This window comes from Lissotriton helveticus, chromosome 2_1, assembly GCF_964261635.1.
Source record: "Lissotriton helveticus chromosome 2_1, aLisHel1.1, whole genome shotgun sequence".
Taxonomy (NCBI): domain Eukaryota; kingdom Metazoa; phylum Chordata; class Amphibia; order Caudata; family Salamandridae; genus Lissotriton; species Lissotriton helveticus.
In genome coordinates, this window is record NC_136059.1 from 2011529510 (window position 1) to 2011554090 (window position 24581).

General features: G+C 43.9%; 1 protein-coding gene across 1 annotated transcript in view; it reads left to right on the plus strand.

The window, feature by feature from the left end:
* Positions 1-24581, plus strand: part of GUCY1B1 (guanylate cyclase 1 soluble subunit beta 1) — a 417276-nt gene that overhangs the window by 199514 nt on the left and 193181 nt on the right. The window contains exon 6 of the mRNA XM_078676976.1: positions 23604-23834. Within this exon, the coding sequence (XP_078533102.1) occupies positions 23604-23834 (231 nt within the window). The remainder of the gene's footprint in view (positions 1-23603; positions 23835-24581) is intronic.

Below are 24581 nucleotides of genomic sequence, written 5' to 3' on the forward strand. Positions count from 1 at the left end.
AGTCTAAAAAAAGTTGCATCGTAGTAAGTTCGTATGTGCGGTAAAGCCAGCCCTCCCTGTGCAATGGTTAATTGTAGTGATGGAAGCTTGACCCTTGGTACCTTTTTCCCTCAGACAAACTGTCTGATCATAGTTTCCGCTCTTTAAAAAAAGTCCATAATAATTTTGATGGGTATGATAATAAAAAGAAAGGTGAGTAGTGGAAGTCTGGACATCTTAATAAGAGATACTCGTAAAAGCCACTGCTCTAACAATTTCTTGATTTAACTTTGCATTCTTACATAATTCAGATTATATATCTGTTGGTATTGGTTAGTAACATAAATCCCCAAATATCTTATATGGTTGGGCTTTGCGACTTGCAACTTGAGGTTAGCTGGGAGAAAGTTTATATCAGTATTCAAAACAAGAACGTCTATTTTATTTTGATTTATTTCATAACCCCAAATAACTCGAATTTGTTAGATTCCCTCATCGCCAGTTCCAAATTCTGACTGTTAGGCTTTAGATATAAAATAATTTCGTCCGCAAATAGCTTTAATTCGGCCATACCAAAATTGGAGCATTGATTGCTGCATTGTCTCGCATTCTATTGGCTAATGGTTCTATAAAAAAGGTAAAGAGCAAAGGGGAGAGCGGACATCCTTGTCTTGTCCCCCGATTTATTTTTACTGTACCAGCCCGTTTTGCGTTCATTACCACCTGAGCCTGCGCCCCCTGATAAATATTTCGAAGCATTAAAATAACCTGGGGAGGAATACCGAATCTACCGAGGGCAAACAACAAAGAGTTCCAGTTTACCAGATCGAAAGCTTTTTCTGCATCGACCATCATGATACAGGCTGGGGTTGAGTTAGTATTTCATTAATCCAATGCCTGTATTAAAAATTCAGTATTTACTGCCAGAGAGCTTCCTGCTATAATGCCGGCCTGGTTTTTGTGAATAATTTCCTGTGTAGCAAATAAAAAACGCTGCTCCCAAGCCTTCCTTAAGATCTTATGATCTGCGATGAGGAGGCTAATTGCCTATAGAAATTAACATCCTTTGGGTTCTTGTCCTTTTTTGCAAAGCAGACAACAGTTGCCTCTTTACAAAAGGAAGGGACCTGGCCTGTTTTTGATATAATCAAAACGTTTTTTTAGAGGTGGAATCGATTCTTCTGAGAAAGTCTTATACAATTCTATAGGAGACCCGTCCTCCCCACACGCTTTGGCTCCAGCTGTAGATTTTATGGCCGCCAAATTCTTTGAACTTTCTAGATCTGATTTTAATTGGTCTATCAATGAATCAGATAGTGTAGGGAGATTTACATTTTTGAAGTATTCCTGTATAGTATCTTCCCCACCAGATATTCCATGGTGTAGAGCTGCTGGAAATGTTCCCAAAAAATCTGTGGAATCTCATCACTATGGGGCTGATTCTAATGCGGGTTGGAAATGCTTCCCGACCGAATCGGGTTGGAAATGGTTTACGACCCACTCAAATCGGGAGAGTCCGACCGACCAAGTGCGATGCATCCGGATGCTTCCAGATACGATTTGGTTCGACTCCCATTGACTTTAATGGGAGCACATGCTCCTAACTGCATCATAAATGGGCACTGGGCCTAATTGGAAGGAGCAAATGCCATTAGGAGGCCTTCCTAACCGCATCAAAATCAGGGCCTGGGTGAGATTGCTTTCCAACGCACATCAGAATCGGGCCCTATTAGTTACTTCTACTATGGTCTTGGGGTCGAACACCTTTGAGACTAAATTGCATCTTGTCTAGTTTATGTAGAGCTGGCTAGCAGTTTACCAACCATCTGACTATCTTCGTAAACCTTTTGTTGGTAGGATCGGGAGCTACTGATCTCTTCAAAAACAATAATTCTCTGAGGGCCTTTCTAGCACTTTCCAACTGATGTGGATGTGACAGAATCCTGTGAACCTGTGCTCTTTCCAAAACCCCCTGCAGTTCAGCTATTTTAGCCCGTCGAACTCTTGACTGGGCGGTCGAAAAGAAAATAATCTGTACTTGTGCCGTGGCCTTAAACCCCAACTGCAAAGGGTTCTTCTGTCTCCTCATTGATCTTATTAAAGTAATCAGAAATACATACTCTAAAAACCTGAACCCATTTTTGATCTTGGAGAAGGAGGCGATCCATCTGCCACCTGGATCACTCCCTTTTCACTTCGCAAACCTCGAGTTCTAGCCTAATATATGAATGATCGGTGAAGGGGTTAGTCCCAATATCTGTTCCGTAGGGTATGAAGGGATCTAGATGTTAAAAAAGGTCGATTCGGGGTGCTGTCTGGTATCGGTGCGAATGACATGTGTAGCTTTTTTTGTCAGCATTGGCTTTCCGCCAAGGATCTATTAGTTGGTAGTCATGCTTGATAATCTCAAAGATTATTTAAGTATTTGGTTTCAATTGGGCTAGCTATGAGAGGGGTTGCTATCTATTTTTCTAGAAATCTGCAGTGGAAATTTGAACAAGTTCATAGGGATCCTCAGAGGAGAATGCTATGGGTAGAGGCGAAATTGACGGGGGATTTAAAATTTTGTAATCTACTATGGCCCGGTTACGGATGACGCCTCGGGCTGGTTAAGATCAATGAGCTGTTAAGGGGTGTCCCATGTCAGATTATTATCGGGGGAGATTTTATATAGATACAGGATCTAAAGAATGTTTTGGGTTTATAGCAGTAAATGGTGGGAAGTAAATTAATTTTACTTACTTCCTAATTAGTTGTTAAATAATATTAGTTTTGTAATTGAAAATACATTTTACTTGTTTAATTATTTATTTAAAGTTTAATTTTAAGTGTGGGTTTTGAGGATTGTGGGGGTAAATGGTGGGGAGTTAATTAACTTTTTTTGTGTTTTAATTTGTTTTTAAATTAACAATATTTATTTAATTGATAATTAATTATGTTAATTAAGGAAATACATTAAAAAAAATGTAGATGTGGGTTGTGAATTGTGTGTTGTTATAGGGTAGGAAGTAAATAAACAAAATTTTTGTAATAATTCATGTTTTGTTCATAAATATTTTATAAATAAAATATGTATTTAAAATAATATTTTATTTGTTTGAAAATTGTTTTTATTGTATTTAATATACTATATGTAGGTATGTGTGATATTTATTCAACATTACATTATGTTTTTCTATATTAAATGTATTTGAATTTTTTACATATTTATATTTTGTTTAATTTATTTTGTTTTTTAAAATATTTTTTATGTTGTTGACATTTTGTTTGTTTTTAATTTTGAACTGACTGGAGTGGGAATAGTAAATGTTAACGCTTCGCAATCCAACACTTTCCCTACTGTTGCACTGACTGGAGTGGGAATAGTAAATTTTATCGCTCCGCTATCCAACACTTTCCCTACTGTTGCACTCATTGGAGAGGGAATAGTAATTTTTACCCCTCTGCTATCCAACACTTTCCCAACTTTTGCTCTTACTGGAGTGGGAATAGAAATTTTTACCCTTCCGCTATCCAACATTTTCCCTACTGTTGCACTGACTGGAGTGGGAATAGTTAATGTATCCCTCTGCTATCTAACACTTTCCCTACTGTTGCACTGACTGGAGTGGGAATAGTATTTTTTACCCCTCCGCTATCCAACACTTTCCCTACTATTGCACTCACTGGAGTGGGAATAGTAATTTTTACCCCTCCGCTATCCAACACTTTCCTTACTATTACAGTAATTGGAGTGGGAATAGTCATTTTTACCCCTCCACTATACAACACTTTTCCTACTGTTGCACTAATTTGGGGGCGGAATAGTAATTTGTAACCCTCCGCAATCTAACAGTCTCTCTACTGTTGTACTGACTGTAGTGGGAATAGTAATTTTTACCCCTCCGCTAAACAACACTTTCCCTACTGTTGCACTCATTGGAGTGGGAATAGTAATTTGCACCCCTCCGCTATCCAACACTTCCACTACTGTTGCACTCATTGGAGTGGGAATAGTATTTTTTTACCCCTCCACTCTCCAAAATTTTCCCTACCGTTGCACTCACTGGAGTAGGAATAGTAATTTTTACCCCTCCGCTATCCAACACTTTCCTTACTATTGCAGTCATTGGAGAGGGAATAGTCATTTTTACCCCTCCGCTATCCAACACTTTCCCAACTGTTGCACTTATAGGTGGGGGAATAGTACTTTTTAACCCTCCGCAATCTAACAGTCTCCCTACTGTTGCACTGACTGGAGTGGGAATAGTAAATGTTATCCCTCCGCTATCCAAGACCCAATATAGAGAGGCGATTAGAGCCTACAAAGATGAGGTAAAACTGCCCAATCAACCTATTTAGCTACACAAATCATGCGGGCAAAATCTAAACCTAATGAAATCTTTCATATAGTAAAAAGCCTCACTAAACCTCCCCTACCCTCTATGCTTCCGTGTAAAACAATAGCCCACTGTAATGACTTGGCAGAATTCTTTCATCAAAAAGTTCATCAAATCTACTCCTCCTTTCCTGCCATGGATCTCGACCCCGCTGCTCAGGCGTGGTCAAGTCCGGTGGAAGCTCCCCCTCAACCCCCTGCAACTTTGGAATACTTTCCGTTGTTGGAACAGGAATCCCTGGAATCTCTAGCTCGGCAAGTAAAATCAGGGTCACCATGCGATCCAGCTCCACCAGAGGCAATGATCTCGGTAATTCAGGCCGTCCTCCCCACTATCATGAACCTCCTCAATGCCTCTATCACCTCCTGCATTGTCCCGCCCCCCTGGAAGCAGGCTATGGCACGTGTACTGCTGAAGAAACCAACTCTGGAACCTGACGACTTTAGCAGCTACCGCCCCATCTCCCTGCTTCCCTGGGTGAGCAAAATTCTTGAGAAGCACATCAATATACATCTGATGGACTTTCTCGAGAATAACCAGTTGCTGGATGCCACCCAAACGGGCTTTCGACCTAGACATGGGACGGAGACTGCCTTATTAGAAGTCACAGAGGAAACCAGAAGGATTTTAGATCGAGGGGGATCAGTGGCAGTGGTCCTCCTCGATTTGAGCGCAGCATTTGACACGGTTAGTCACGATATGCTGCTGCGCCGCCTCTCCGATGTTGGAATCTCAGGTAGGGCAATACATTGGCTTAAACCCTTTCTGAGCAACTGGTCTTTCAGATCTTTGAGGGAGATACGGTCTCCTCCAGAAAACCTCTGAGCTGCGGGGTACCGCAGGGCTCCTCCTTAAGCCCTGCGTTATTTAACATCTATATGAGACCATTGGCTGAGGTCGTCCGTCCGTTTGGTATTAGGATCATTTCATACACGGGCGACACTCAGCTAGTGGTCTACCTGTCACAGGAGGGCGGCCAATCAGCACAAATGGGGTTAATGAAATACTTGGAGAAAGTAAAAAGCTGGATGACGACATCCTCCCTTAAGCTTACTGGGGATAAAACTGAGCTGATGCTCCTGAGCCCCGCTGTTCTAACGCATTTTGACTCCCTCTGGCCTCCATGCCTAGGCACTCCCCCTGTACCCAAGGACAACATAAAAAGCTTGGGGGTATGGCTGGACAAAGCCTTAACCTTTAACACCCAGGCCACGAAGCTTTCCGCAACGTGTTTTGGCCTCCTTCGGACGCTGAAAAAAGTAATCCCACTTCTAGCTATGGAGGTCAAACAAGTTGCCGTCCAAGGCCTGATCCAGTCTCGGCTGGACTTTAGCAACATCCTGTATCTCGGTGCGCCCGACTACACACTGCACAAGTTGCAGATTGTCCAAAACTGCGCGGCTCGCACATTGCTCCAGTTGTCACGCAGACTGTCAGCCAAACCTGGGCTGATTAGCCTGCATTGGCTCCCGGTCCGGTAAAGAATTGCCTTTAAGGCAATGTGCATATCCCATCAAGCCTTTTGGCACAAAGGACCGGCAATTAGTCGCCAACTAATCACACAGTACCACCCTAGAAAACACCTTCGCTCTAGCCAGGCCTTCTTAGCCACAGTTCCAAGAATCAAGAGAACGAGAGCTGGTGGCAGGATGTTCTCCTATAATGCCGCCAAACTGTGGAACTTCCTTCCCCTTCAACTTAGGTCCAACCCTGATCTGCCCTCCTTCCGTAAGCAATTAAAGACCTTTCTCTTTAACGCTCATAACTAACCCCATAGCTGATCGCCTCTGACAAGTGGCTCCACTCTCTAATCAGCGCTTGGACGCCTCAGGGCAGCAATCGCGCTTTAAAAGTCTACGTTTCATTTCATTTCATTTCATTTCATTTCAAGACTTTCCCTACTGTTGCACTCACTGCAGTGGTAATAGTAATTTTTACTCCTCCGCTATTCAACACTTTCACTACTATTGCACTCATTGGAGTGGGAATAGTAATTTGTACCTCTCCGCTATCCAACACTTTCCCTACTGTTGCACTGACTGGAGTGGGAAATTTAAGTTTAAAGGTTTTTAAATAGCTTAATATTAAAATAATAATATATTTTTAATAGATTTTATGTTATTAGTATATGTATATATATATATTAACTTGTCAAAGTTTTATATAATTTTAAAATTATAAAATAAATTGCAATTAATAGTTTATTAATTGTTTTAATACATATATATATATATATATATATATATATATATATATATAAATATATATATATATATATATTGGGCAACCTTGATGTGACGATGTTTTGCGGCCATGCCCGGCCGCGAGGATGCCCCGACGCGTGTAGCGGACCCTAGGCACTTGTCATTACAGGTGCTGCCAGGACATCGGGGGCCTAAGCCGCAGTGTCATTGTAGCGGTTGGAAGGGGTGTTGCCAAAACTTTTCACCTGACACGGAACATTTATTTTAAGAGGTGCAGCAGCGGCAACCACTTGGTTAGAGGAATGAGAGTCCAGGGGTATTACAACGGACTACCTTATCCGGAATACCTTGCGCCCACATGGGCGGGACCGGATATTTAAATAAAGTAATTTCCAGCATTCCGCTTCCTGCACTTTTTCTGCCAGTGACCAAGGGCTGATGGGAGCCCGAAACGCGTTTGGCGATTGAAAGGGAGAGGCAGTTCACTCAATCCACGGCTGCCTGCGGCGTCGAGTGCAGTAACCCCGGTGTGTGTGGCATCCTCATTTGGGCAACCTTGATGTGACGATGTTTTGCGGCCATGCCCGGCCGCGAGGATGCCCCGACGCGTGTAGCGGACCCTAGGCACTTGTCATTACAGGTGCTGCCAGGACATCGGGGGCCTGAGCCGCAGTGTCATTGTAGCGGTTGGAAGGGGTGTTGCCAAAACTTTTCACCTGACACGGAACATTTATTTTAAGAGGTGCAGCAGCGGCAACCACTTGGATAGAGGAATGAGAGTCCAGGGGTATTACAACGGACTACCTTATCCAGAATACCTTGCGCCCACATGGGCGGGACCGGATATTTAAATAAAGTAATTTCCAGCATTCCGCTTCCTGCACTTTTTCTGCCAGTGACCAAGGGCTGATGGGAGCCCGAAACGCGTTTGGCGATTGAAAGGGAGAGGCAGTTCACTCAATCCACGGCTGCCTGCGGCGTCGAGTGCAGTAACCCCGGTGTGTGTGGCATCCTCATTTGGGCAACCTTGATGTGACGATGTTTTGCGGCCATGCCCGGCCGCGAGGATGCCCCGACGCGTGTAGCGGACCCTAGGCACTTGTCATTACAGGTGCTGCCAGGACATCGGGGGCCTGAGCCACAGTGTCATTGTAGCGGTTGGAAGGGGTGTTGCCAAAACTTTTCACCTGACACAGAACATTTATTTTAAGAGGTGCAGCAGCGGCAACCACTTGGTTAGAGGAATGAGAGTCCAGGGGTATTACAACGGACTACCTTATCCAGAATACCTTGCGCCCACATGGGCGGGACCGGATATTTAAATAAAGTAATTTCCAGCATTCCGCTTCCTGCACTTTTTCTGCCAGTGACCAAGGGCTGATGGGAGCCCGAAACGCGTTTGGCGATTGAAAGGGAGAGGCAGTTCACTCAATCCACGGCTGCCTGCGGCGTCGAGTGCAGTAACCCCGGTGTGTGTGGCATCCTCATTTGGGCAACCTTGATGTGACGATGTTTTGCGGCCATGCCCGGCCGCGAGGATGCCCCGACGCGTGTAGCGGACCCTAGGCACTTGTCATTACAGGTGCTGCCAGGACATCGGGGGCCTGAGCCGCAGTGTCATTGTAGCGGTTGGAAGGGGTGTTGCCAAAACTTTTCACCTGACACGGAACATTTATTTTAAGAGGTGCAGCAGCGGCAACCACTTGGTTAGAGGAATGAGAGTCCAGGGGTATTACAACGGACTACCTTATCCAGAATACCTTGCGCCCACATGGGCGGGACCGGATATTTAAATAAAGTAATTTCCAGCATTCCGCTTCCTGCACTTTTTCTGCCAGTGACCAAGGGCTGATGGGAGCCTGAAACGCGTTTGGCGATTGAAAGGGAGAGGCAGTTCACTCAATCCACGGCTGCCTGCGGCGTCGAGTGCAGTAACCCCGGTGTGTGTGGCATCCTCATTTGGGCAACCTTGATGCGACGATGTTTTGCGGCCATGCCCGGCCGCGAGGATGCCCTGACGCGTGTAGCGGACCCTAGGCACTTGTCATTACAGGTGCTGCCAGGACATCGGGGGCCTGAGCCGCAGTGTCATTGTAGCGGTTGGAAGGGGTGTTGCCAAAACTTTTCACCTGACACGGAACATTTATTTTAAGAGGTGCAGCAGCGGCAACCACTTGGTTAGAGGAATGAGAGTCCAGGGGTATTACAACGGACTACCTTATCCAGAATACCTTGCGCCCACATGGGCGGGACCGGATATTTAAATAAAGTAATTTCCAGCATTCCGCTTCCTGCACTTTTTCTGCCAGTGACCAAGGGCTGATGGGAGCCCGAAACGCGTTTGGCGATTGAAAGGGAGAGGCAGTTCACTTAATCCACGGCTGCCTGCGGCGTCGAGTGCAGTAACCCCGGTGTGTGTGGCATCCTCATTTGGGCAACCTTGATGTGACGATATATATAAATATATATATAAATTATTATATATATGTGTGTTTAGCTTTTTTAAATTAAGTTTTTTGTTATATTTGTTAGTATGTATATTAATTTTTTTTTTAAACAAATTTTAATATATTCAATATTTATTATTCCACTTTATATATAGATATATATAACATAATATTTTGGACAACTATATTTATGACATTGATATTTTTTTCTCAATATTTTTGTACTTACCATTATAAATATATTGCTTTCTAGACCTTGATATTGTGGTATGGGATATTTTAGGTACCGATATTCTGTCAGTGAACCTGTTGTATAAACTTGCTGGTGGAATGGGGAAAAGGAAGCCACACTATACCTGGCATGGAATGCCTTATGTCTAGTTCCATCTCCAGTTTTTTAACCTAATGCAATGAGGGTAAGTGACTATGAAAATGATGTTGTTGCGGAGCAGATAAGCAATGCCAAAGGTACAATACAAGGGCTTACTGGCCGTTAATCTGGCTGTAAATCTAACCCTGAGAGCATGCTGCTCCCTATTAATCCTATTGTGGGTAAACTGCTGGACAGTGCAAAAAGGGATGACCTCTGCACCTATAATGCTTCAATATTATTAGAGGAAAAGAACCCTCTTGCTCTGACTCTGGTTTGAAGTTAAGCTGTGACTCATTGTATACAACGCCCCTAGCCATGTATAAATAGGGAGCTCAAGGTGCATCACATGAGAATGAGAAACATGGGCAATGCTCTCCCTAGACCCAGACTCTTCATAGGTGTCAAGTCAGAGGAGAGAAGGGCCACAATGAACCCCACCTTCCATTCTCTGCATGTTGGCATAATTAAAAAGATGTAGATGGCTTTTATAGATTCTGTCTCAATATGTTTGGGTGACATTGAAACACTTTTTGTGGGACTAAATGCAAGCACAGGCCATCAGGCCATTGAACCAAAGAAAGAAGTATCGACATCAATCCTAATCCATAATCAATGTCCCTCTGTTCCAGTTGCCTCTGCTGACTAGGAATTAACTGTCTACTCATAACCCCAACTTTACTGAAGCTATGCCATACACCTTCCTTTTAAAAGGCATTCCTCTTATTAGATCAGAACAGGTGGAAGACAAGACCACCTTCTTAATAAAGTCACCCACTGGCTTGGGTGACAGAAACACATGCCCAAAGTCTGCTTTGCTATACCCTTATAATTCAGTGCTTATAGCTAGGACGCCACTTAGGCTACAGAAATTACAAAACCAATTTACACAATTTTCATGACAGATTGAGAGTTATTGTTGAACCACTCAAAGACCTACATATTAGTTGAAGTCCCAAAAAGGAATAAAAATACTTACTACATAGTAAATAATTCTAAAAACTTGACTATTTCAACTTTTCCATATTTGGGGATTCGATTCAGCCCTAACAGTGTTGAACAGCCCTACGCTGTTCAACTCCTGCATGACCGCCCTAGACAACATCTTCAGAACCCATGGACTGAAAATGATTACCTATGCCAACAATTCAAAACGCATCTTTTCTCTATCTCAAGAACCAACCACTACGAAGGCCAACTTCTGCCAGTGCATGACCAGCGTCACCGACTGGATGCAGAACAACTGCCTCAAACTCAACACAGACCAAACAGAAGTACTCATCTTCGGGAACAACACCTCCCCTTGGAACGGCTCCAGGTGGCCTATGGAACTACAATGCCCATCCACTTCTACAGACCACGCCCGGAACCTTGGCATCATCCTGGGCAGCAAACTCACCATGAAAAAACAGATCAACGCAGTCTCCTCCGCTTGCTTCCTCACTCTTCATATGTTCCGTAAATTCTTCAAATGTCTCCCAGTCAGCACCAGACGTACCATCACTCAAGCCTTCATCACTAGACGATTAGACTATGTCAATGCACTCTAAGCAGGAATCATCAACAACCTTGTAGAAGCCTGCAGACCATACAGAACATGGGGGCCAGACTCATCCTCGATCTTCCTGGATGGACCCACATAGACCAGCACATCAAGAAAATCCATTGGCCCACTGTCCACAAAAGATGCCAATTCAAGTTGCTGACCCATTCCTTCAAAGCCTTGCACAACCAAGGACCAGCTACATCAACCACCACCGGAGCTTTCTTCAATCCTTCTGACACCTGCCTCCCTCTCCCGTGCTCACACCCTGCATCTGCTGAAGCGACAGTTTAGGACACTCCTTCCCTCGCCTCAGCACAAAGTCTTGGAACAGCCTCCCCCCCCACCTCTGAGCCTTACCCTCTCTTCTGGAATTCAGAAAAGGGCTCAAGATCTGGGTGTTCAACTGAGTCCACCCGAGCAGAATGGCTCTAGCATCTGGATACTCTTGTGGGTGAATAGCAGTGTTCCATAAATCCTGATTGATTGATTGCTTCAGTGAAACCTCTACTGGAATCCTCTGGGATGCATTAAGACAGCAAATCTTGTGAGAGGTGAGGAGGCACTCTAAGTTTGCTTCACAATTAGCACTTAAACCCCTTAAAGAGTTGGTGGAGGTATATAAAGTGAAATGACTACTGACTGTAACCAATGACTCTGGGCTATGGGAATCCAGGATTACCTTACTATTGAAAGGGTTTCTCGGAAGACTCCTGGCAGTCTCTGAGAGTACTGCAATATATATTTACCATGCAGAATTAGGATTTGACTAAATATCAGACTATATTAGACTCCATCCCGTCATCCTTTCGTTGTGCATTTGGACTAAGCTGGAAACCGGTGTTAACCGTACATACCGTAACGGATTGCATTAAATTTAATAACACAATGAAGATCCCATGGCTAGCTTATATAAAAAAAGAATTTGCCATAGTGTGGGTGTCCCATAATTGTTTAATAATCCAGAGGCCCTTTTGCATTTTGCAAATACATGCCAAAGGCACGTTTTCTAGCTTTGTGCGCAAGGTCTCTAACAACCGTCATAGAGTTCTACTCACTAGGTTGAGATTGAATATATTACATTTTATGGTGGCTTCCCCAGAGCCAGTTCTATATTCTACCAGCTTGAGAATGTGTCCATGTGATTCATTGTCATCTGAGAACACATTATATTTACTGTTGTTCTGATAATTGTATACCCAGATTAAGGAGCATTTATTATTCTGCTTTCTGGGGAGGCAAATGTTAGATATTGTAGGCAAGCTATGTTTTATGAACAATCGGTATCATCAATTCATATTTGTTTGGCTGCAGTTAATTATATCTAGCTCTCAATTAAACTGTAACAGCGCTTGTGACAAGCTGTCATTTGCTAATTAGTACTTACTGCACTTTAGTCCCAATTTAAAGCTTGGTGATTTTTTTAGGCCCATCAATTCTACTTTAATTTTTCATTTATTCATAAGATTAATTTTAATCTTTAATTTATATAAATTCAGGTATTACATGGATTTGTATATTTTCTTTTAAATTGAATCATGTGTACTATGTTTTTATCTCTTTCTCTGTATTGATCTGTTGGACCTGGCACTTTTTGCAGGGTTATCCCAGAACATTTTCCCTTTCTCCTGTATTTGTTCTGACATGTTTGTGTTGGTTTTATGGCTCTGGGCACCTTACCACTGCTGATCAGTGCTAAAGTGTATGTGCTAAAATTGGTCTACATCCGGTAGGCAAATTTACTTTACCTGTAAGTCCCTTGTACAGTGGTATCTCATATACCCAGGGACTGTAAATTAAATGCTACTAGTGGGCCTGCAGCGCTGCTTCCACCACCCACAGAAGTAGCCTTTCAAACCTGTCTCAGGCCTCCGCCACTGGACGGCCTGCGTGCGAAGTTTACTGCCACAGTAATGTGGCATTTAAAGTGTTTGCCAAGTCTGAAACTGCTGTTTTAATACATATAGGTCACCCCTAATGTAGGCCTAGGTAACCCCATGGGCAGGGTGCTGTGTAGGTAAAAGGTAGGACAGGTGCCTCTATTGTGTGGCATGTCCTAGTAGTGACAAGCAACCTATTTGGTTTCTCACTGCTGTTAGGTCTTCTCCTCTTATAGGTTTGCAGTGGGAATTCCCCGATATGTGTTTCAGTGGCGATTTCTGATATGAAAGGGGTAGTGTGACCTTCTTTGTTATATTTGGAATAGTGGTGATAAATCCAGCTTATTGGTAAAAGTAGATTTGTTATTACTATGTTAGAATTGCCACTTTTAGAAGTATACGTTCCTGCACGCTTATGACTCTTTGTTCCCATCCTAGTTATGTATTCAACTTCTGGTTTAGATTGGCAGGAGCAGGAGATGTGCATTCACTCTAGACAGTCACAAGGGGGAGTTGAGGTGTGCCCTGACTTTCCTGGGTGACTCTCAGCCAGGCTGAATAGACCTGGTCTGCATTTAGAGTGGTGGGAGGAGTTGTCACCCGCACCTGGATAGGGCTAAGCCTGCCTTTCACAATGCTGTCTCCACCCACATGTAGTGTGTCTGGACCTGGGGATTAAATTGGGGTTTTGTACACTCCCCTTTAAAATTTGTTTGAAGTGCCGCAAGAAAAAATACTTTGTGCGTATAAGTACAGGGGCTGTGACCCCATGATTTTAGACACTGTGTGGATTTGTAACCAGAGGCTGTTGGCTCTACAGACTGCACCTGACCAGAAGCAACTGTTATGCTGTCAAGAGAAACTGCCTCTTGGACTTTGCTTTGTTATGCTGACCTGCATGAAGGACTGTCTCTTTGCTGCAAGGACACTGTGTGCTGGCCTGCTTTCCTTAACTTGCAGGAACCAGTGCTCTCACAGGAGTCTCGCACCAGGTAAGCAATGTGAACTGCTCCTGGTGGTTACCTAAAACTTGTGCCTCACTCCTTTGCCTGAGAACAGAGCCCAATGAGCTCTTACTGTGCCTTGTGCAAGCAATCAGTGTGTCTGCTGCTCTCTGCCGTTTCCCTTTAATCAATGCGTGATGTGCCCTGTATGGCCACAAACTCGGCGGTGCCCCCATGTGTGTTTACATACTTTCCGGGCTCCTCACTGTCCAAGTGCACATGTGGTACAGCGGTAGATGATTGGCCCTCCTGGACAGCAACATGCCTGAAGCAGAGTCCCAAGTCCAACTCTGCACTGTGCACCCGATTGCCATCTGCCTCATTGGAGCACTGCTTGATAACCAGGTGCACCACCAACGACCCTGAAGGGATTCCCTGCTGCGTCCTCACAGTCGGAGGCCAGGATCAGACCTCGCAAGTCCCAATCATCCACCTGCACAGTGGCGTCACCACACTGAAAGTAACCAGCGAGCCAGGACCTCAGTGTTGCCAAGGAGATCCTGGATCGCCCCTGTCATGTGACTGCATGGCAGCCAAGCCAGTTTTACTTTCCCCACAAGGAGTAGACCGGATGGGATGTGAAGCCGTCCCCCATCGCAGGCCACCACTGCGCAGTGAAACCCCAGTGGTGACACTTTGACATTCCCAGCTCTGAAACCGAGGTGCCTCAACGCAGAGAATTGAGATTGCGCCCTATTTCATGTTGAAGATTACCTGAATCGGACCGAGCAGTCTCTGCATGGGGATGTAGTGCTCCTCGCTGTGCTGCTGGAGGCATATTCTTCACAGCAGCTGCACCACGCGATTTCATGCAGCTGCTCTTGAGGTTTTCTCTGCTGGAGGGGGGGAACAAAGCCTCCTGGCTTGATGTTTCAGTGCATTTCCCACTTCTTGAGTGGCACCTACCTTAGGGAGCAATGTATTTGGCTCCACAGATGGGGTAAGACCTCAACAGAGACTCCAGCCCAGGAGTGTTGGTCCCTACTCTTTATGGTGATTCCTATGTTTGTATTCTCTTCACTACTAACAGCATTTTATGCCTTAATGTTGGTATATATGTCATTTTAGTCCTTAAACGGCTTCATTTTCATCTAGATAAACCCAAATGTCACACGCAAAACAATTTATACAACAGATTTCAATAAAGAATAAGTCTTCAAATAGTATTTTGTTCTTTCTGTCTTATTCCCCACAAGTTGCTTTATTATTTCAATCAGCTTTTTCCATCTAGCATCACAATAGCCAACACATGTTTGTCATTATACCGACTTCACCAGGGCTCCTTATTCATGTGCTCAACTAAAGCATGACGTATAGTCACAGCACTGCAAGGAGCAACAACAGTGGAGAACCCAGGCATTACATGAACCCGATGCACATTTTTAAATTCCCGTCGTGCATTCGCAATGAGTTGCATTCATTTTGGTTTTGTGAATGTAAGGTGAGCATTCCTCCCTTGTGTGCACCGCTCTTACTTGTATCAAATGACCAAATACTAGATTTTAACGACAAAGTGATTGCTGGGTAACCCTTTACTCACCCCCCTTTTCTCAAGATGCTTTATTTTCATGCTCTGATGAGGAGAGGTATATTGTTGTTATGGCTATTCTGACAGGATAACGAATACTCTTTCAGGAGCTTCATAAAATGTACAGTGATGGTGTAGGATGTTGTTTATCATGATGTTCCATGACAGGTACACTTATAAGTATTTACTTTATGCACTACGTGTGATGTTATGACAATTGCCTGGTTGAAGAAGTGATTTATGTGATTGTGGTCTAATGTGTTTTTATGTGTAATACAAAGGATATTATTTATCAAACCTAGTGTGGAGTCTCTTTTGTGGTGTGACTTGTGTGTCACTGGTGTTTGTGTCTGTATTGCCCGAGCGATTTACACATTGCCTCTTGGATAAGCTTGCTGCTCTGCCAAGCTACCAAGGGGGTGAGCAGGGGCTATCTTGTGTGTGTAACTCCCTTACCTTGACAAGAGTGGTGGGTTCTGTCTGGCTTAGGTGAATATCCTAGCCAACCAGAAGCTCCATTTCTGGCCTAATTATGGCGAATAAAGAACAGTACAGATAAGCTGTCACCTATTTGTATGCTGCAGAACTTATCAGTTTTTTTAACAATAATCTGGGTTTCAGATAATTCAAATTTTTATATTTTTTTATTTTCTGAGAGAAGGGATTCATTTTATTGTTATTTCATACCTGGAAAAGTATTAATTTACCATTTCCTCACTAACTGCTTCAAAGCGCTGTTATGTTAGCAATGTGTTCCTTTTTAGTAATTATATAGGCATGTGCCCAATAGATATGGATGTTTATTCAAGTTCATTTCACTACTATAAAAAACAAAATTCCTGTTCCTAACTTTTACAGTAGCGTATCCATTTCGCATATGTTTTGTGATGTTACTTCCAGTTACATTTGTAGATAGGAATGTGTTGGTTCAGAGATTTGCTGCAGGGGTATCTTATATCCTGGCCTGGAGTAGTAGGCCCAAATCAAACTGCTTACTTAAATTCAAAGTAACCCCTAACATTTAGTGGGATGTCAATGTTGGACAAGTTCTTTTTTCCAGATCTGTCATAACACCGTGCCAATGAGCCATAGGGGAGTTGACAATATAGCTTTGTTTTTTTGTAAGGGGCTTTGATAGAGCAATCTGGCCAGTCAGGTGCAGGTGCTGGGATCCTATCTCATCAGGACCTATAGAACACTGGATCTGGGTGGAAGGCAGGTAGCCCATTTCTTTTATATACGTGTGCTGCCTTGGCCTTGCCTTTGGCCACAGTCGACATTCCCATATAGCTCTCTTTAGGCCACAGTCTCAACCACTGAAACTGGTTTAGTGCTTGTGCAATTCAGAAAAACATACTTCCTTTCTCTTGGATGATGATTGCAGCTTGACTTGGATTTACAAAGCATTTTACAAGAAGGAGGAATAAAAGGAGTAATGCAGGAGTACATGTAGGAAGAAGGGGAGGTAGCAGCCCTGACAAAAACGAAACCACAAACATCCTACAACATTAGGGACTGGATACATCCAGATACGTCCAGCTGGTCCACAACTAAGGGTACCCTACCTCAACCACATCCATGCTCAGCACATGCAATCAGGGAGAATCAAGTGTTCCCAATCATGATGCACAAAACTGATTTACCAGAGAGAGCCAGGAAGCAGTCTTCCCAGTGGGGTTCAGGTAAAATGACATGCACCCAACTACTATAAACAGGTGGCAACATCATTAGTAGTTTCAAGGCCTGGCCACAGGGGTGGTTGCCTCCCAAGTTAAAAAGTGAATGCCTTTTGGGTGTAGGTTTCATCTCTAGTGGTGAGCAGCATACAAAATCTTTGTTGAGCACTTATCAGGAGACACAGAGACATATCCCGTCTGCCAGAATGATAAAATGATGAACAGTTGGTCACTATCACATGCAGAAGGGGCTTATGACTCTATGTACAGATACAGGGGTTATGATTAGGCTTTCGTATCCTTGCTGTTAATAGCAATTTGTTCAGTAGCCTTTTGTTCAGAGTGTTGAGTTGGCTCGTGTAGGGCACTGCTTCCACTGGATTGTGTCTTCTCCATCCAAGCAAATATTTAGATATGTGAAAATTCTGAATGTAGTTGACACCACTTGTCCAGTAGGTCAAATAATGTTTCTTCCCTATGCAGTATCCAATGATCCTTTCAGGTCTCTTCAAAACGGAGACCTGTTGTCTTATTTAGAGTTTTGCGTACAACATACTCTATCACAAATGTGGAGTATGTCCTGTCTGCCATATTACAAGTGCATTATAGCCGATGGCAATTGTGATGTGGCAGATGGGATATTCATCACGTTTTGATGGAATATCCTGTCTGCCAAACTCTAAATAAGACATTTTTTCCAATACATTACATTTACTTGCAGGACTTTGAGTCAGCCCCTTGGTCATGAGTGGCTGCTTTTTTGTCTCTCTTACTTTCCTGTTTTGTTTCAATGGTGGCTTTCCTCTCTGTTATTGTGTTTGTCTGGCCATGGTGCCTTCTATTCTTGCGTTGTTTAGTTTGAATTATGTTCTTTTCCACTGCTGGTGTCTGACCTTGAACTGCAGTCATTTGAGAGACTATTTTCTCTCTGTCTTTCCTTTCTTTCTGTCTCTCTCGGTGCTCCTACTTCATTCACATCCCCTCTCTTTAAACCCCCTTTCCCAAATCCGCTTACCTCCCTTGTCCTTTGTCATTTTTTGTGTCAGCTGGTGGCCTCCTTAAAGTTCATTAAATAATTCCATGATGGCTTCCTGTGCATGCACAAGCATACATGGATTGGCATTTTCAAATGGCATTGGTTTATTTAAAAAAAAAAAAAACCTTTTCAAAGATGTTGTTAGACCTGACAACCTTAGGGGGGTCTTCCCCCCAAACCTTTGCGTTTCTCCTTCACTTTTCTGACCTTGTTTTTGCTGGTACCAGAACTCTGTGCACTATACCGCTGCTGCCCAGTGCTAAAGTGATTTTTCTCTCTCCCCTAAACATGGTATTATTGTTTCACCATTGTTAGACCTGGCTTTTCCAGTGGTTTTATCCCAAGACTTTTTGCTTTTTGGCCTTCTGTTTATGTTTTTTTATGACATTCAGCACTTTACCACTGCTGATCAGTGCTAAAGTGCATATGCTGTCCCTGTAAATTGTATTTATGGATTGGTGATTCCATGATTGGCAAATTTGATTTACTGGTAAGACCCTAGTACAGCGCACTCTGTGTGCCCATGGCCTGTAAATGAAATGCTGCTAGTGGGCCTTCAACACTGATTATGCCACCCACATGAGCCACATGTAAATGTTACTCAGACTTGTCAATGCAGTGTCTGTACGCAGTTTGGTACTGCCATGTTGACCTGGCAAATGCACCCACTTGCCAGGCCCTAACTTTCCCTTTTCTTAACGGTAAGGCACACCGACAGCAGGCCCAAGGTAGCCACATTGGCAGGGTGAAGTGTATTTGAAAGTTAGGACATGTACTGAAGTGTGTGACATGTCCTGATACTGAAATACAGTGTATTTCGTTTTTCATTATTGAAAGACTATCTGTCCCATAGGATAGAATGGGTGTTTATTTATAACATCTTATAAATATAACTTCCCATTGTAACAAGATAGAAAGATTGATTTAGTATGCCTGAACTCAGAATATAAAAATGGATCTTGTAGGAATGATGATTTTTATATTGCGTGCTTGAAAATACCACTTTTAGAAAGTGGGTATTTTCTTGCTTAGCCATCTTGTGTGCCTCTACTGGTTTGTGGATTGACTGTCTGGCTTTGAAGTAACAGAGGCTGGGGATGTGCATTCTCTCAGACAGCCACTGGGGGTGGCAGGGTTGATGTGTGTCCTGGCTTTCCTGAAGAGTCAGGGCTGGGCTGAATAGAACCGGGCTGCATTTTGAGTAGGGGGAGGAGATTTCCTTGCACCTGAATAAAGCCTGGTCTGCCTTACACAATGCTGTCTCCACCTCCTGCCTGGAAGCTGGGCCAGAGAAGACAGAACTGGTTTTGACTGAGCACAGAGCCTCTCTGCCACCATAGAACAAAGATGAATGGACTACAAATATTGGGACCCAGACCCCTGAACTTTAGATTACTTCTGGGATTCAAGAGGAACCTTTGCTAAGGAGGAGAGCTGGAGAAACTGAGGAGAAGTACTGCCCCTTTGCTGTGTGCTGTCTGGGGTTGGCCTGAAGTGGCTGTTTCTGCCATGGAAAGGACAAGGATGTTGCTGTGTACAGTGACCTCTGCTTGAGGAACATCTCCAAGGGCTTGAAGTAGAGCTTGCCTCCTGTTTTGAAGTCTCAGGGACACAACATTTCATCCACAGTCCCTCCTGAACTCCTTTGCTGGGAGTTCTAACCTGCCAAGAGGTGTCTGGCAGTGTTGTGGACCCCTGGAGGTTGGTTCTGGGGCTCGGAACTGTAAAAGACTTGTGAAAATTGATGCATCACCTGGTTCCGATGCATCGCAGAGGTTCGAGAGAAATCTCTGACGCATCACCCCAGCCAAAGAATCGACGCAGGGCCTGCCCCTGTCTGAAGTGTCAACCATATGGCGAGTCCTGTGCACCGATCTTTGAGCACCTAGATCACTGCACCAACTCTGAAGCAGGCCCTGCAGTGTAAGAACCGACGCATCGAGGGGACGCGGCTGGAATCATCACAGCGCATCCTGGATCGTCACGCATCGCATCATCCCAGATCGTCACGCATCACATCGAGGCACCAGGTCTGTCGTATCGCTGAGGGATGCAGTAAGAAACAGATGCATCACCTAGCCACGCAGTAAGAAACCAACACCTCACCTCCTCTCCGGTAAGGAACCAATGCATCACCCCCTGTGCAGCAGTAAGGATCCGTTGCCTCACCTCCCCTGGAACAAGGAAATAACGCATCACCTTCCCTGTGTGTCAGGAACCGAGGCATCACTTCTCTGCGACCACTTATTGCTTGTCGGTTTGACGCATCCAAGGTACTTTGTGTTGACAGTGTCACATCTACAATTTTCTATGATCAGAACTATTTCTACCTTTTAAAAGTCATATTTGTATTACTGTATTGTGGATTTTTGTCGTTTTGGTCTTGTTTGGAGAAGATAAAGATGACTTATTTCTCAAAACTGGTGTGGTGTCCATTTGTAGTTTTTTCACTGTATTACTGTATGTGTGCACAAATGCTTACACACTGCCACTGACATAAGCCTGTCGGCTAGTGCCAAGCCACCAAGCTACCAAGGGGATGAGCAGGGGTTATTTTAGAATTGTATTCCCCTTTCCCTGACTAGGAATAATGGTCCCTACACGGACAAAGGTGCAAACCATTGCCAAATAGAGACCCACATTTCTAACAATACCCAATTGGAATATTTCATAGATCCCTAGTTGAGTGGGGAACACGTGTACCCAGGGCCTGTTAATTAAATGCAACTAGTGGGCCTGCAGCACTGATTGTGCCACCCACTTAAGTTGCCCTTTAACTTCTGGCAGGTCTGCCATTACACTGCCATGTCGAACTGTTAAAAGACACTTTTTGCTAGGCCAAAACCTTCACTTTTTATACATATAAGTCACTCCTAATGTATGCCCTGGGCAACTCAGAGGGCAGGGTGACCTGTTTTTAAATGGCAGGACATGTACTTTTTATCTTCACATGTCCTGGTAGTGAAAAACCTTAAATTCGTTTTTCACTATTGCAAGGCCTATCTCTCATCTAACTTTGGGATTACGTTATTATATTTTATAACAGTAACTTCCAATTGGGAAGAGATAAACCCTTAAAGCCAGGTGCCTCTGGAATCACAATTTAAAATCCAAACTTATGGTGAAGTCTGATTTTAAATTGCAATTCTGAAAATGCCACTTTTATAAAGCTGGTCTTTTTTTGCTTTAGCCATTCAGTGCCTGTAGCCTGTCTCTTATCACATGACTAGGTTATAGTTGGCAGTCAGCGCCTTGAGACCCTCACGGGTAAGTAGCGGGCTCTACAAGTACTCTGATTGATTGATTGATTGTATTCCTGCAAGTCAACCACTCACAATGAGAGCTTAGGTGTGTCTCAATTGGACACCTCTGGTAGGATGAGAGGGAGGAGCTAGGCACAGTCTCGCTTACACCTGAATAGGCTGTGTTCTGTACACACACAAAGGGCTGCATACCCCCCTGTAGTGAGTCTGAAGCCAGGGCAGGAAGGGAGGACATATGTGCACTTTATTGGCATGTCTTTGAAGTCGCCCCCACTTCAAAGGCATCACTGGGTAGAAGTAACGGACCTCAGACACCATCACTTCAGTGCACTTCTGGTCCTGTGGATAGTCTGTCAGAAAGAGGGACTCCTGTGCTGCTGAAGGACAGTCCCTCTGCTGGACTCCTGCTTTCCTATGCTGGTCTGCTGCCTGCTGCCATTTTACCTGATTGAGAAGGACTGGGCCTGCATCTCTTGATCCCAGAACCCAGAGTGACTCCAAGGGCTAGTTGGCTGGCATCTTCATCTGAATCCGCAGGGACATAACAGGCATCCACCCCCTACACCTGGACTCTGCCACCTGTGATTCTACCCTGCCAAGTTGTGCAACCCCAGTCCTGGACCCTCGGAAGAGTGTCTAATGTGCTTACGAGTGTAACCGATGCATCTTCTCTGCTGAGCAGTTCATCCCCGAGAAGAACCAATGCATCACCGCTACTGCTTGGTGGACCCATCGCAAAAGACTCACATTTCCACTGCCTCCTGCATCTTAGGACCGACGCATTGCCTTTGAACCACAGCTGTGCGATTCTTTTCCTAGTGAAAGCTCCCTTTGGTCTTATTTTATTTATTATTATTAGAACTATTTTTCTAGCCTGGTGTAGAATCTTTTTGTGTAGTGTTTTCACTGTTTTCCTGTTTGAAGTGTTGCAAAAATACTTTACACACTGCTTCTAAAGTTAAGCTTGACTGCTGTGTGTCAAGCTACCTGAGGTTTTGCCTGCCTCCTACCCTGACTAGGATTGTGGTTGCTGCTTAATCAGGGCTCATACCCAGGTCAACCAGTTATCCAATTTCTAACAGATATTCTGCACAGATGCTGGTGCATTCCAAGCATTGCAAAATCAATAGGTTTCATGACCGAGACATATTGGCTTAGCAAATGCTTGTTTAAATGATATCATAAATATTCAATGTTCATTTATTTGATTTCTTTTGTACAACAAATAGATGTTATTTTGCTTTATCTTTCTAAAGTAATACAGGTTTGAAACAATCCACATTACAATGCATGAATATGAAATAGTCAAGCTTCTTTTATTGCAATTTTGCAATGCTTTTCTCCTAGACCAAATAACATTCTTCAGATATTGCAACTGTGCAAAAATAAAACTCCTGGAGGGGGATGAGAGATAGGGGATGAGAAGGGTCCTGGTCTGGGCCTGAAGTGAGGATCTGGGACAAAGATCTGATTTCATAACAGCTCTCCAAGAGCTATATTTCATTATGGTGCTACAAATGTCTGTCTTTTTATTGTGAAATGGAACTCTGGCAACGGCCAGAATCAAGGTAAACATATGTTAACGTTCATTAAAGTATATTGTACACTTAAGGCCTTATTACAACTTTGGTGGTCCTCCAGCGGCGCTGCCACTGCGCCGTCCTTTGGAGGACCGCCAAAGCCGTGGTGCTCCTGCCAGCCTGATTAGGAGTTTAATCCTGGTCGGGCCGGGCTGCAGCGGTTTCACCGTGGTGGGCTGTTAGGATCATGGGAGACCCTAACATAAAGCCTGCTGCCGTAACAGTGCCTGCAGTACGTTCCTGCGCGGTGTGGCATGCATGCCTCACTGTGCAGGAACAGGGGTGCAATACCAGAGGGGCACTGCATGTGCCCTACTGCATGCACCCCCAGGTCCTGGAGCAGCCCTCTTAGTTGTCTCTCCGCCACCCTTTTGATGGTGGGCTCACTGCCTTGAAACGTGCAGTGAGAGGGCAACTCAGAATATGCTTAGTTGTGCGGCAGCAGCACTGCTAGCGTATTCCTGCTCCAGACCGCTGCACGACCATCGCAGGATCCTGGATCCCCATAAGATTCAGCTGTCTTGTGAATGTACAACCACCCCAATGGTGAGCCTGCTATGTGGTGGTGGTCAGACCGCCACCACGGGTACAGCTGTCCTATAGACCACCATACTCGTAATAAGGCCCTTAATCGTTATTAGTGGATGTCTGCAGTGTTTAGTCGATGATGGGGCTAGTTGCAAAGATTTACTTTTAATCACCTCTTTTGTGTAGATGATTCAGCAAAGAAATGAAGAATGTGACCATATCCAGTTTTTAATTGAAGAAAAGGATTCAAAAGAGGAAGACTGTTATGAAGACCTTGACAGATTCGAAGAAAATGGGACCCAGGAATCTCGAATCAGCCCTTACACCTTCTGCAAGGCTTTTCCTTTCCACATCATGTTTGATAGAGACCTTGTTGTTACGCAGTGTGGAAATGCCATATACCGAGTTCTTCCACAGGTAAAGTTCCTGTTTTTAATCTTATAAAATGTTGGATTTCAAGCAATAATATTTGCACACTACACATGCTTATAGTTCATTATAATTCAGTGGTAACGGAAACCTTCTGATTTTTGCAGCAAATGCATATATCATACTGTTCATAGAGAGAGGGCATTCTCAAGGATTAACATTTCCCCCAGTGCCACCTGCTGTAATTAAGGCCTTGTGTATTTCGTCCTAAAAAAAAAAACCACAGCATTTCTTTGAAGGAATTTGTTTATATTTCCTCATTGTCATCTGCAGGAGCACACATTACAGAAACTGCGTTTTTGTCTCGAACTCTAACGTGTGCAATTATTATATGCTTTCATATATGTAAAATGTCCTTTAGTGCATCTTAGAAACTTGCACTTTGAACTGGGACTTTTCCAAAAGGTGTCTTTCCCTGCATCAACTAGTTCACCCCATCAGGAACCTGCTTTGCTGGAATCCGAGTTACTTGCAGTACAATGTTGCCACTGCGTGGGCACTGATTATTTTATTAAGTTGCTCAAAACATGTCATCTTATTACTGAAAGCATGAAAGCTGACGATAGTATAAAAGTGCAGCAACAGTAGAGATAGCCGCTGTACCTGCCTCTCTTGCTGTCGTTTCTGCTCCATCATTCCAACCTCCTAGCCCCCCGTCCTGCTGCGTTATTCAGGGGCAGAGAACTATAGTTTATGGCTACGTTATTAAATTGATATCTTTAGAATTCTGCATAT